Source organism: Zingiber officinale, chromosome 3B (genome assembly GCF_018446385.1).
Source record: "Zingiber officinale cultivar Zhangliang chromosome 3B, Zo_v1.1, whole genome shotgun sequence".
In the NCBI taxonomy this organism is placed as follows: domain Eukaryota; kingdom Viridiplantae; phylum Streptophyta; class Magnoliopsida; order Zingiberales; family Zingiberaceae; genus Zingiber; species Zingiber officinale.
The window spans coordinates 133,816,444-133,829,608 of NC_055991.1; the positions used below are offsets into that span (position 1 = coordinate 133,816,444).

Genomic DNA, 13,165 nt, shown 5'->3' on the forward strand with positions numbered 1-13,165 from the left:
TTTAGAATGTTGACCATATCTCCATGATCCGAATGATAAGTTGTCATCTGTGTTGACCAAGTTTCCGATGTCCTCTGGTCAACACTACCTGCAACTAGCGACCGGGTCGTCCCGGCCTCTGGTACCCCCGATGCTCAAGACAGGTCCACGAATATATAAGCAGCTGAATAATAATAGAACAACTAAATAAATACAAGACGAGTACGATGATATACTCTGTCCTCCGGAGAGGCACCCTCGGATGGATCGATGAGTCGGTCGTACTGCTGATTGGGTCGTCACGATCTTGAAGAATAGCTGGCTCTGGTGGCTCAGAGCCGAACGCGATATGGATCCGCAAGACGGCACACGACCTAACTACAACACTAGCTCGCAGGCTCGCAAGCCGACTCAGATAAATAGTATGAAGCATAAACACTCGGACGGTGACTACCCGGAGGATGACGACGGCGTGTGATAGCTACGGGATCCTACGGCGACGTTGGAAAGGGGAAGATGATGCGGCAGCTGGGCAAAAAGGGGGTGCCAGCGCCAGCCGATGTCGGCAGTCATCGTTTAATGACGAGGGCAGCGAAGGGGCTCACCGGGAGTGGCGTCGGCAGCTGAAGGCGGCATCCATCGCCGCTGGAGGTGGCGCTGGCGGCGGGAGGCGCCGGCGACCGCCGGAGGCAGTTTCGGAGATCGCCGGAGCTGGCGGTGGCGCCACTAAAGGCAGAGGCGATGCTAGGCGGTGCTCCTCGACAATGTCAGCATGGAGAAGAAAAAAAAAGGGGAGGAAGGGGCAGCGACGCCCTCCTCATGAGTCTGAGTGGCGTCCACGGCGTGAAGCGGTGGCGGTGCAGCTTGGAGATGACCGCGCCGAGAAGGCAGGAGGAGAGGAGACGGAGGAGCGGCGGCGAGAATACTCCGTTCGCGGCGGCGGAGAAATCGCCAAGAAAGGGAGGGTGAGAGGTAGCGGCGACGGAGAAGAAGAGGGGCTCAGGCGGCACCGACCGGTTCGATGAACGGTGGAGGCCACGCAAGTGACCTCCCTCCTCCCGTGCTTGGCGGCGGAAGAAAGCTCGAACTGCCTCCCCCTCTTCTACTGTGAACAGTGTTTTTCTTTAAAATTTCTAAACCCTCAAAAATGAAATGACCAAAATACCCTTCTCTCCTTCCCTAATCATTCTTAAGCCCTTGGGCTGCATCCGCATGATATATATATATAATCCTTAATTTGGTATTTTGGAGGAATAATTGTGGAATTTGGGATCAATTCACTCGAATTGCTATTTCAAGCGTTGTAAGATATTCAAAGTCAAATTAAGGATCAGTATAATGTACCTAATAAATTATTGGATGGAGCGAAATGTTAAATCTAAGTGTCAAAAAGGACATAGAAAAAGAATATTGTATCAAATCGTATTACATCTCGGACGATGAATTTAATTCTATAAAATTTTTCCAAGGTCGTTTGTATAAGTCAGAAAGTAATTATAATGAGTGATTCAGAAGTTTAATATTTTATGATTGTGAGTTTTATTTAGAAAAAAAATATCTATAAATATGTTATGGCTAAGAATTAGTTGGAGGGAAATGTTAAAGCTAAGCGGTACAAATGAGGTAGAAAAAATATTGTATCAGATAACATTAAATCTCGGACAATGGATTTGATTCTATGGAAATTTTTCACGATCGTCTGGGAAAATTGGAAAGTATTCGTAGCGAGTAGCTCAAAAGTTCAATATCACATGATTACGTGTTCTATTTGGAAGAAAAATTCCTATAAATACGTCGTGGCTAAGAATTGAACCGCGGATAACTGAGTGATAACTTGACGCCCTTATATTACCTTGTAGTCCCGGAGGCATCAAAGGATGCTAGTAGAGATGGGCAAATATTCAGACCGAACAAACTAATCTAGTAAAAGACATGACAAAGTCAATAGAGTTATGTTGTTCAAAAAGAGGTCGTGGAGATCAACATGGGCAATGGATAAATTTGACCCTAGTTGTATGTTCTTAGGATCAACTCTTAATCTTAATCGTCCAAGATTATTACGATTCACAATTTGGAACTTTCAACTTACAGTTTATCATAGTTCAAGATTATTATATTAAAAAAATTAAAATAGATAAAAAAAACTACTTGCACTTATTTAAATTATCTATGTATACTCTCTAAAAAAAATTAAATCATAATCATTGATAAAAAAAACTATCAAATAATATAAATAGTTAAAAAAAATATTCCCCAATTCATCTTAATGTAAGAACCATCAATTTAGCATTGAAAATTGTTTTAGACCTTTACATCGCACTTAAGAGAAATATCGTTCTAGTATCAAAAGAAAGTTAATAATTAGTTATTAAATAATTAACTATTATATATGAATATTAATTTGTTGTAATCCAATTGGTAGGTATCCTTGGTCCTCAACTAGGATATCTAGGTTAAATCCGGGCAAACGATCATACTTTTTTAACAAATTTTTATTAAATAAATAAATCAACTAAATTTCGATTAATTCAGCCATTGAATTCGGACGGATTACGGTTCAGAGATGGTTACAATTAGACCCATTAACTAGGTATGGGTCTAGTTAATCGATGGTTCCATAAATTGGCCATTGAAGCCGGGCTGATTACGGTTCAGGCCCAGTAATCAAGTAACGGGTCTTGTTCAAACCTGGCTCTGGGTGAAGCCTAGTGACGGATAAAGATAAATCTAAGATATTTTATAACTTAGTTATTTTATAACTTACAATTAATTTTTTTTTAAGTAAATCTTACTATTTAATTAAGAATCTATCTTCTTTAATAACTAACTCTCAATTGATTTAGCAAAACTTAAAATTAAATTATATTAATATTTTCTTATTTTCTCATCGAAAATAATTTTAAAACTTATTAGTAATTTTAATTTTTTATCTTTCTTAAATCACAGACATATAACCTAATTCTACTATCTATATCACTTATTCTTACCGCCTCAATTCTCGTCAGTTCTTTATCATTCTCTCCTCCCCTCTCCCTCTCCAATTTTTGCTATAACTTTCCTATTCCTATCCTTTTTATATTACAACACATCAATTCATCTATTTCGACTCTTTTGCATATCGATACAGCCACATCAATCCATCTTAGGGGTGTAAATGAGTCAAGCTGCTTGCGAGCAACTCGGTCAAAGCTCTACTCGAGCTCGAAGTTGATCGAGGTCGAGCCGAGGTCGAGTCGAGGTCGAGGTCGAGCCGAACTCGAGGCTCATTTAATATTCGAGCCGAGCTTGAGCCCATTTAATACTGGCTTGATGGCTCGTCGAGCCTGCTCGAGCCAAGCTAATTTAATATTTAAAATAATTTCTACTTTAAAACTAAATAATAAGTTGAGGAAGTGTTTGTGGTAAAAGTGTTTTATTAAGTAAACAGAGGTTAAATGTTCAAATCCCAGCTTGCGTAGCTTAAATAGCCGAGCTTGAGCCCATATTTAAAAACTTGCTCAAGACTAGCCTCTTTAGTTATTGATCTTGTCCGAAAGTCAAAGAGATGAAAAGCTGGGGATGTGGCGCTCCCGCTGATTGTCTGTAAACTCCGCTCGGACGTATAACACAGATGATGTCAGTGCTGAGCCAAGGAAGGGGTCCCCGGCGTTGACCCTCTGACGCTCAAGTCAATCATTGGCGATAAAGTATAAGGCAGAGAAACAAGAAGATTGTAGCGCAAACAGTGAATATCGCATATCTCCGTCGATGCTTGGACCCCTCTCCTTTATATAGAACTCCTGTAGTACGTGTGCACGCTCCCCAAGGTAAGCACATTTCCCGAAATTTTCCATGAAAATACTTGTCTGTAAAGTGTCTCTGACACAGTACCTTAACAGACCGAACATATCTCTGAAGTGACAGTGGAAGCTTCCATAGTACGATCTTCTAGTTGTCCATGCCCGGTGTCGGCGACACTAACTCCCAAAGGGATCTTGATGGATACCAGAGAAAGTATGTTGCTCGGCTGAGCGGACTAACTGCTCGACCGAAATTTCACTGTTCTTGTATCTCGTCCTCTCAGCCGGAACCCGACCATGCTTATGCCATGTCCGCTCAACCGTATTTTACTATGTTTGTGTCGCGTCTTGCTGCCACGCCGAGCGGGGTAGCCGCTCGGCAGAAGTTTCATTCTGCCAATGCCAAGTCTTGTTGCCTCGCCGAGTGGGGTAGCCGCTTGGCAGAAGTTTCGCTCTGCCAATGTTAAGTCCTGCTGCCTCGCCGAGCGGGGAAGCCGCTCGGCTCGGCTTCTGCACATCGTCTCCTCTGAGCGGCGGTCGTTTGACTCCTCCTCGTGTCGAAGGTGGCGGCGGATCAGGACCTTCTCCCTTCGGTCAGGGCATGGTCGCCCGACCAGCCAATGATATCTAAGCGTTGATCGTCTTGACTTTGACCTCCACCGTGACAGCTATCTTCCGTGGGGTAGGGCCCCTCATCATCACAGCATCACATGTCTCCCCCTTAAGTGTAGTCGAAGAAGGCTGTAAGTCCGACTGGCTGGACAAAATTATTTGTGAAGCTTTTCACCCGATCGACTTCGATACTTCTTGGCCTCTGATCAAAATAACGTGACCCCACGGTCAGCTATGTGACCGCTCTTTGCTGAAAAGCCTATTGAGGATTGTAGATCGGCCATAGTTCTGCCCCCCCCCCCCCCCCTTAAGCCGGTCGGCACAACGAGCATTCACACTTGGCAATCTTTTCTTGGGCTTCTCTGGGTGAGCGCGATCCTTACTTACATCATCTAGATTTCTGAAAAATCGTGCAAATCTCTTCGCATTAAGGCTGAGTGCGCCCCCATTCCTTTTAATTGCCCTCATTAAATGTCATCCCGTAGCGATGCGCCACGTGTCACGCCCGCTGCAGCGGCACGCCTGACATGATAGGATATCGATATGACATTTGGAGATTTAAATTCAACGGTCGGATCTATGCCTGGGTTTCTGTGACCTAGATCGGACGGCTCCAGTCGGCGGTCCTCCGGGTTTATAAGCAGCGCCTGCCTACGTCTTCTGCACTCTACGTCGTCGTCGTCGTTTGCGAGCCTCTCATCGTCGCCGTCTTTGCCGCGCTTTGCTCCATCACCCTTTCTCCGGCAATCTCTGTGATCTCTCGTAAACCCTCATCTTCCTTCGATTGAAGTTCTTCGTTGCTTGTAGTCCTTTTTTCCGAGTCGCTTTTCTTCCCTGTTTTCTGTTTAACTTTAGTTTCGATGGCAAGCTCTTCTCAGTCGCCTGTCGGCGTCCCCGGGCTCTGGTATACCTCTACTGAGTCCTGGTTTGACGCCGGTGACGTTGAGAGTTTGACAGCCGTATTTGAATTTCCTCCCGGCTACAAAGTTGTCCTCTCTTCTCCTTCCGATCGTCCAAATTCTCTATCGTTCAACTGCATTTGTTTCTTTAGGGATCAGTTTACCGTCGGTCTGTGGTTTTCTATTCACCCCTTCTTTCCCGTCGTATGTAAGTGCTTTTGTATCTCTCTTCATCAACTAGTACTGAACTCCTTTCGGCTACTGTGCAAGGTAGTGATCCTGTTTCGCCTGCACGACATTTCTCTCACTCCCCGAATTTTTCATTAATTTTATTATCTGAAATTTTCTGAGACGGGAACTTTTCTTTTCCAAGCCCGAGTGAGCTTAGTTTTCTTCAACAAAATGTCAACCTCCAATAAGCATTGGAGGGAATATTTCTTTTCTATACGCCTTCCCGAGCGGCCGGACTTCCCGACCCACTAGCAGCTCGAAGTGGCGGCCCAACCTCACTTAAAACAGTATAAGAGCTGATCGGACTACCTCAACGCAGCTTCCATGTTGGCCGGTCAGAAGTACAACATCCATAAGTTGCTGCTGGAGGGTGTCTTGTATATCTTCAGCCTGAGTCCGATCCGCACCCGGCTTCCGTTCAGCCTAGGTATACGACTTTTGTACTCCTTCCTTTGATTCTAACTGATTTTTCTTCCTCTTTTACAGACGAAATGCTACGCACGCGTCTGTCCGGCAAGGTTACGATTCAGAGCGATTACGATTCAGACCCGTTACCTAAGTATAGGTCTGGTTAATCGATGGTGCCGTAAATTTGACCATTGAAGTCAGGCCGCTTATGGTTCAAGCCCAGTAACCGGGTAACGAGTCCGGTTCAGACCTTGCTCGGGGTTAGGTCTAGTGATGAATAGAGACATATTTAAGATATGATTGTCCTTGTTATTTTATAGCCTACAATTAATTTTTTTTTGGAAAGTAAATTTTAATATTTAGTTAAGAATCTAGACCCTTTAATAACCAACTCTCAATTGATTTAGTAAAATCTAAAATTAAATTACGTTAATATTCTTTTTTATTTTCACATCGAAAATAATTTCAAGACTTATTAGTAATTTCAACTTTTTATCTTTCTCAAATCATAGACGCATAACCTAATTCTATTATCTGTATCACTTCTTCTTGTCACCTCAATCCTCATTCGTTCTTTATCATTCTCTACTCCCCTCGCCCTCTCTAATTTTTACTACAAATGTCTCATTCTTATCCTTTTATATTACAACACATCAATCCATCTGTTTCGACTCTTTTGCATATCGATACAACCACATCAATCTATCTATATCTCATTGATCTTCGGAAAAAAATCATAGCTGCATCTATCTATCTCTGTATTTCATTGGTTATCTCATAGGTTCTTCGAGTAATATAAGATATCTTGCTCCATAACTTGAGATATGATTAATAACCTAATTTTTACTTTATTTTTGGATTTAGATTTTTATAGAATAAATCATATTAGCTATTCCTGTCCGAAATCGATGAAGGCGGTGAGCTAGGGGGACGTGGCTCTGCTGCTGACTCGGTGAAGACTCTGCGCTGTCCTGCAACACAAGAAGTGTTAGTGTCGGGTCTGGGAAGGGGTCTCTCGCGTTAGTCCTCCGACGCTTAAGTCAGTTATCGATTTTGAAGGAAAAAGTAGTCGTGAATTGTAGCAAATGGCATTGCATACCTCTGTCTGTAGATACAACTCCTTTTATAGTGTCACTGTTGCGTTATGCACGTATCTCAAAGCGTTACCACATTTCTCAAAGCTTTTCTGAGAAGTAACAGGCCATAAAGTGTCATTGACACCTCTCCTTAAATGAGCCTGCAAATCTCTATGACTTGACAGGCTGAAAGTTTCTAAAGGACGACTTCCTGATGGGATATTCTCTGTCCTTTTCGACACAAACTTCCAAAAAGTACGATATAGTCGGTATCTGGGTTCCGCTATAGGCTGACCGGCCACCACTCAAGTGGGAGCTTGCCAGCTTGGCCCTCCAGAATGTAGTTACCAACTTGTTCTTCACTTGACCCTTTATGTTGTTATAGGGGCACACTATGTCTGATCGGCTAGGATGGTGGGCCGAGTAAATTAGTACTTAGCTCCAAATTCCATCTGCGAGCTGTGAAGGACGATTGTTTGGATGGTCCGACTGACCCTTCACGTCAAACCAGCGCTGCGAGGCCTACTCAGCCAACCTTACCTAGTCAGCCATTCTAGGATCGTCTGATCCTGCGACTTTGACTGTTTGACTTTGACCTCCATGTCAGTTGATTCTCCCGACTTTGACCCACTTTTTGGGGGATCCATTTTTATCACCGTATCACTAACATTGAATAATGTTGTTTAATTACTTGACAATAAATATTTATTAATTTACGTGTTTGCATGCATTATTATATATGTAATGTGTGGGTGCGATGACTAATATATATATAAAAAAATCAAAGGATCACAAAATTATTAATCTCTAGATGTCTATACTCTATACATCAATACAAACGACTACAGTTCAAGATATCTATGAAGAGAAAACATATCAAACAAGTAATTACCACTTGACTAAGAGCTTTGTATACTACCAAAGCATCGATTCATAACTTAATTGCTTGCTCACGGTAAGCTAAGGACGACAGACAATATGCCATATGAACCGAACAAGAATGTCCCCTATGCCATCGATTTGAAGAATTAGCAAAGAATTTCGTTTACCTTTAGAATTAATTGAACGAAGCTCAATTATCAAAAACATTTATTCAATAGCTGAATCAACAAAGAAGTTCGTCTCCCTCTACAATTAATGGGACGAAACTCAATTAAGGGAGACATAATTTCTTAATTAACCAAAGAGCATATATCTAATCTATCACTTGCATCAACTAGTGTAGTCCCAGTTGTGACAAATATAACAAGTTAAATCTAGAATATTAATTACAAGAAGAGATGGTGTACAATTTAAATATACATGGAAGAACATTAAAGTAAAGGTACACAGACCCTAAACGAGCTAACTAGACTTGATGTTTATTTATGTATACCAAACGCAAGAGCCATTCCCTTCGACGTGTGTATTTTCCCGTGAGGTGGATGAATCAATGCTAGAAAGAAGAATATAAACTGATCGACTTGTTAAACACCAAATCAGAACATACAACCATCACTGAGCTAGTAGTAAGGATGTTTGCATTTTGGAGGGTGAAACCTTTGATAATTGGAAGAGGAAATCCTTGCCGAAGTTGCAAATTTACGTATGGAAGGAATATTGTGTTCAGAAAAACCCGCACTACCCCCTGCACCAATGAAGCAAAGCAACAGTGAAATCGTAGCCAGAGAAATACATAATTGGATTTTATTTTTAGAAAATTGCAATAATATTACAAAACAAATAAAAGAAACATGAGAAATTATGTTGTTAGAATTTAGAATGACCATATGTGCTCCATACTCCTGTGAATCGCATGAAAAGGGCATTGAGCAGCATAAGAGAGCGCAATGACTAGTAACATATTTCGACCAGATAGATATACCACAACTTCAAGTTAGGAAATATACAACTTAGCCTCTGTATCAGCTTAGTCATATTCATATTAATGGATGCCACCATCCCTCAGTTACTCTCAATATGAAATTATGATGCACAGTTGTACGAATGGATTTAACTGTTCATAATTTTTTGTGTAATTATCACAGGATTATGATTGGCATGGACAAACTAACACAGGTGGATTTTTTTTCTCTCTCAGATTTGCAACAAGAGAATCTCATTGATAAGAGAACACATATACCATTCGGTTACATAATTCCAAAAAGAAGCAAGATATCAGTTGATCAAACCTTACCTGTATTAGGGACATATGAAATTTGCCTACATCACTCCACTTTAGGGAAAGGGTGAAGTCATCTAACCCAACTTGACCAGCTAGATTGTTGCCAGATATTGTGACTGCTCCAGAGACATTAACCACCTAAAAAGAGCAAGTTTCCATATCATACATACTATATGGAAGAAATGGTTTCTTGAAAATCCAAACTAAGATTTCTGGGAAGTGGAGTAAGAAACTCGATTCATGATGTAAAAAATAAAATACTCGAGTATTCTCGCCCGATAGCACAGATACACAAATTCTCATAAGAATGGTGCTGGTAGTGAACTGCTGGAAAAATTGAAATAGTAGATTTGTGTGTATATATATGGTGGCAGAAATAATCATTGTAACAGCACAGGATATACATCGGATAGTCTGTAGCAGAACTATGGTAATCTGCATTGCAGCTAAGAAGGAACAACACGGTTATCATTGAGTAATAGAATTGACAAACCAAAAAAAAACATAAGATCAGATTGTCGATCTTCAGAGTCTAAATATTATAGTTCTAAGAAAACTGCAAATTGATAAATATTTTATACCTCAGTGACAAATGAAGTTAATGAACCATAATCTCCATAGTTCACATGGCACTGAAAAAAATTTTAAACAAAACTTTAAGTTGTTGGTGCTGGATAGTTATTTTTCCTATACGAAGGTATCCCCTCTTGTATGAAATACATATGATACCTTTGTATCTTTAGGAAGAGCTTCTGTACGATAGAGTGACAATCTCAAGACTAGCTTTCCTATATTGTGAAGTGGTGACGCTATAACAAAAGAAGAGTATCACAACTTGTGGTTGCAACACAAAAATGGTCACCTTAATCAGTTATACCCATTTACGGAGATTTAGGATCTGAAGCTCAAACTGAAGGCATGAAACAAGTAGCTACTCCTACTGCAATTGGGGACTTCTTTTAAACCACAGCTCAGCCAAGAATTCCACCTTGATTCCTCTCTACCAGAGAATTCATGAATCCAGGCACACAGTAACAAATGCCATATGAAGCAAATGATCCAGGACAGTCCAGAGGAAACAGTTAAGTAGGTCAATAAGCTGTTATCATCAGTAGAAAGTAATGCACTTAAAGAAAAAGACCTCCAGATAAGAAAGGTCCAAATTATGATTCAAATAACTTGATGAAGTTATTCTTAATTTAGATAATTTGACGCAAAAAAAAAACATATTCTCATGTAACTACATTGGCGCTTAATCTAGCTCCCATTCAATTGAACAAAGAGACATCTCGATTTAAACATTTCTGTAATAACTCAGATTTCAATAATCAAGAAGATATTCTGAATTTAGACAGATTATCTCACTGCATCAAGGTGGCATAAAGAAACAAAAATATTGTAGCATACCATGTAGTAGATATAATGAAGGAAGAATCTAATGGAGATAAAATGGTTACCATTGATATGCATGCAACAGGAGTTCTTGCATCGCCATCCAAGACAATAACAGTCATATCTAAAAGGGCAACAGCTCCAAGTTTTTGTGAGATTATCCACACATCTGGAGGAGAAGTTAGTGACATGTTCAGTAGCATGTCATCATTAGGATACTTCTTGTACAATTGAGGAATAAGATATTTCCAGCTGGCAGTGTTCAGAAGAGACTGCTGAGGTATCTTGTCAACCATCCAATGCAGCAAACCAGCCTAAATATGCAAACACAAAATTACTAAGGTCAAAATAATTTATCTGCTGTACTAGCGGATGACTACCTAATAAATTCCAAATCAAAAAACATAAGACAGAGAAGTCTTTCACAGATCCAAGATGCCATCATTTTTTTCCAAGTTAAAGCCTGAAATTTGATTAATGACCCTCCAAACTTGTGAATGGTTAAGCCCACATAGACATGACAGCAGGATACAGAAACAATTCCTTCAAGCTGACTCTACTAATAGGCCATGGAAATCAACCAAGAAAGAGCCTTCCAAATAGCTCACGAACTAGCCATACTAATAGGCCACGGAGTTCACTGATGTTAAGTAAAGATTACCTGGAAGTATATGACAGATGCAGAATTAAACACGGCTTCATCCAGTGAAATTGAAAGCATTTTTTGTTCCCCGTAACAAGTATATGAGAGCTTAGACATCTTGTGAAGGTAATTATGAGCATAAGTTTTGTCTGATGAAATGAACAAGCCTTTAATATCCAGCTCAAGAGAAGAATTTGTGAGAATTGGGTCATTCACAAATGTGACATTTAGAGCAGCGACTTTGTCCACATAAATTTTTTTGGGAAGAGTTTGAAGTAATGAATCAAGCTTTTGTGCCCCTTCCACAATCTTCTGTGTAATTGCATCTTCTACAGCAATTTGGATATGATTTGCAAAAGCATATACAAACCTAAAAAGTATGGACAGAGAAAACAAGATGTTTTAGTGAATAGACTCCCTTACATGAACAAGAATAAACAACTTTCTAACGGAAGGAAACAAATGTTCAACTAAGATGACTTACTGAAAGAGCACGTGATAGAAGATAGGTTTATGTTTGTTCTAAATGACCAGAAAGTTTAGCCATTGGTTCCTAATCTTTAAACTGTGGATATTGGAGATTCATGTGTTCTGATACCATCTCTATTGGCCTTTTCATGAAGCACTAGGTGATCTTGTTTGATTAATTATGCAATACGCACAAAGTAGATGTATAACTCATCTCTCTCAATATTGGAACATGCAAGCATCTTAAGACAAAAATCGTTATAGTATACATAGTTGAATTTAAATATTGATGTCCTTAATGATTGAACCATGTACCCTTGGTAGAACCAAGATGCTCCTCCATCCAAAGTTATGACTAAATTTTCCATGTAACAACCACATTGTGCAACAGCCAGCTCCAGTGTTCCATTCTTTCTGTCCATGGTCATGGTTAGCCCAACTTCCATGCCTTCAACCTTGCTTCATAAAGCAGAAAAAAGGTGTATAAATCAAAAGTGATCCGCAACAAGAATCAAATACTTAAATTCTAGAAAGGAGCTATGGTGTTCAAAAGAAGAAAAACATTTTTATGGAAAGAAAGGGAAAAGGTAATCTGGAGATGACGTCTTAAAAAACTACAAAAAAACTGATATTCATGAGGTAATAGCTAAATATGAAGTAATAATGTGTTCATCACTGCAGTTTTTACAGACAAAGATGATAAATAGTTCGCATGCACCTCATTTAAACGTAAACTCAACCTATATCTTGCCATCCACGAAAGCTGAAAAACTACGAAATAAGAAATCTATGAATATCTTGGTTTCTCTTCCATGGTACCTGAACAAAGGCCCTTCCTTTATCAGAGATTTCGATAGGGATAAGCCAACTACTGTAAGAATACGACCAATCAAAGCTCAAGCTCGCGGTGGCGCCGGAGGCGACGATGACAATCCCGGACTCCCCAGGCTTGACCGTGGAAGAGGAGACGTCGATGGATGAGAGGGTGATGTTGGCGGCGCGCATGTGTACCCATCCAATCAAAGGAATGTGCACGGACTTCTCGATGTCGTGGAGGCAGAGCGGGATGAGCGAGTCAATCGCCCGCTCGACGAGCAGGTCCTTGGCGAAGGCGAGACCAGACTCGGATATCACAGCGGAGATGTACCCGATGTCAGATTGCGCCACGGAAGCGTCCAGCGCGGAGGAGACCGAGAGGACGAGGAAGAGGAGGAGAAGGGCCGGCGCCATGGGCGACAGAAAGGGCTAACCTTCTTTGCTCGGCAACGCCGATTGGATGATTTTACTTTTACGCCCCACAACTATCTTATATTTCAACTGGATTTTCAAACTCTTTTTCATTTTGCCACTTAAAATTCATAGATATCTATAAGTTATCTCGAAATTTAAAATGCATGTAAAAATTTCCGATGCTTATAAATAAATTAAATATTTTATTCGATAAAACTTATTTAAACCGCAAACAGAATTTATTACGCTGTCTGAGAAGTGACGGAGAATAGTTGCTTGCAAGT

At 40.5% G+C, this 13,165-nt stretch overlaps 1 protein-coding gene across 1 annotated transcript; it reads right to left on the reverse strand.

Annotated features, from left to right (window-relative positions):
* Positions 1-8,227: 8,227 nt before the first annotated feature.
* On the reverse strand, positions 8,228-12,942 carry LOC121967907 (putative BPI/LBP family protein At1g04970). Its single transcript, XM_042518426.1, has 6 exons — positions 12,471-12,942; positions 11,967-12,106; positions 11,202-11,553; positions 10,606-10,854; positions 9,161-9,286; positions 8,228-8,611 (listed from the first exon to the last, which is right to left on the reverse strand). The coding sequence occupies exons 1-6, from the start codon at positions 12,879-12,881 to the stop codon at positions 8,420-8,422; spliced, it is 1,470 nt and encodes a 489-aa protein (XP_042374360.1). The 5' UTR covers positions 12,882-12,942; the 3' UTR covers positions 8,228-8,419.
* Between the last annotated feature and the right edge of the window lie 223 nt (positions 12,943-13,165).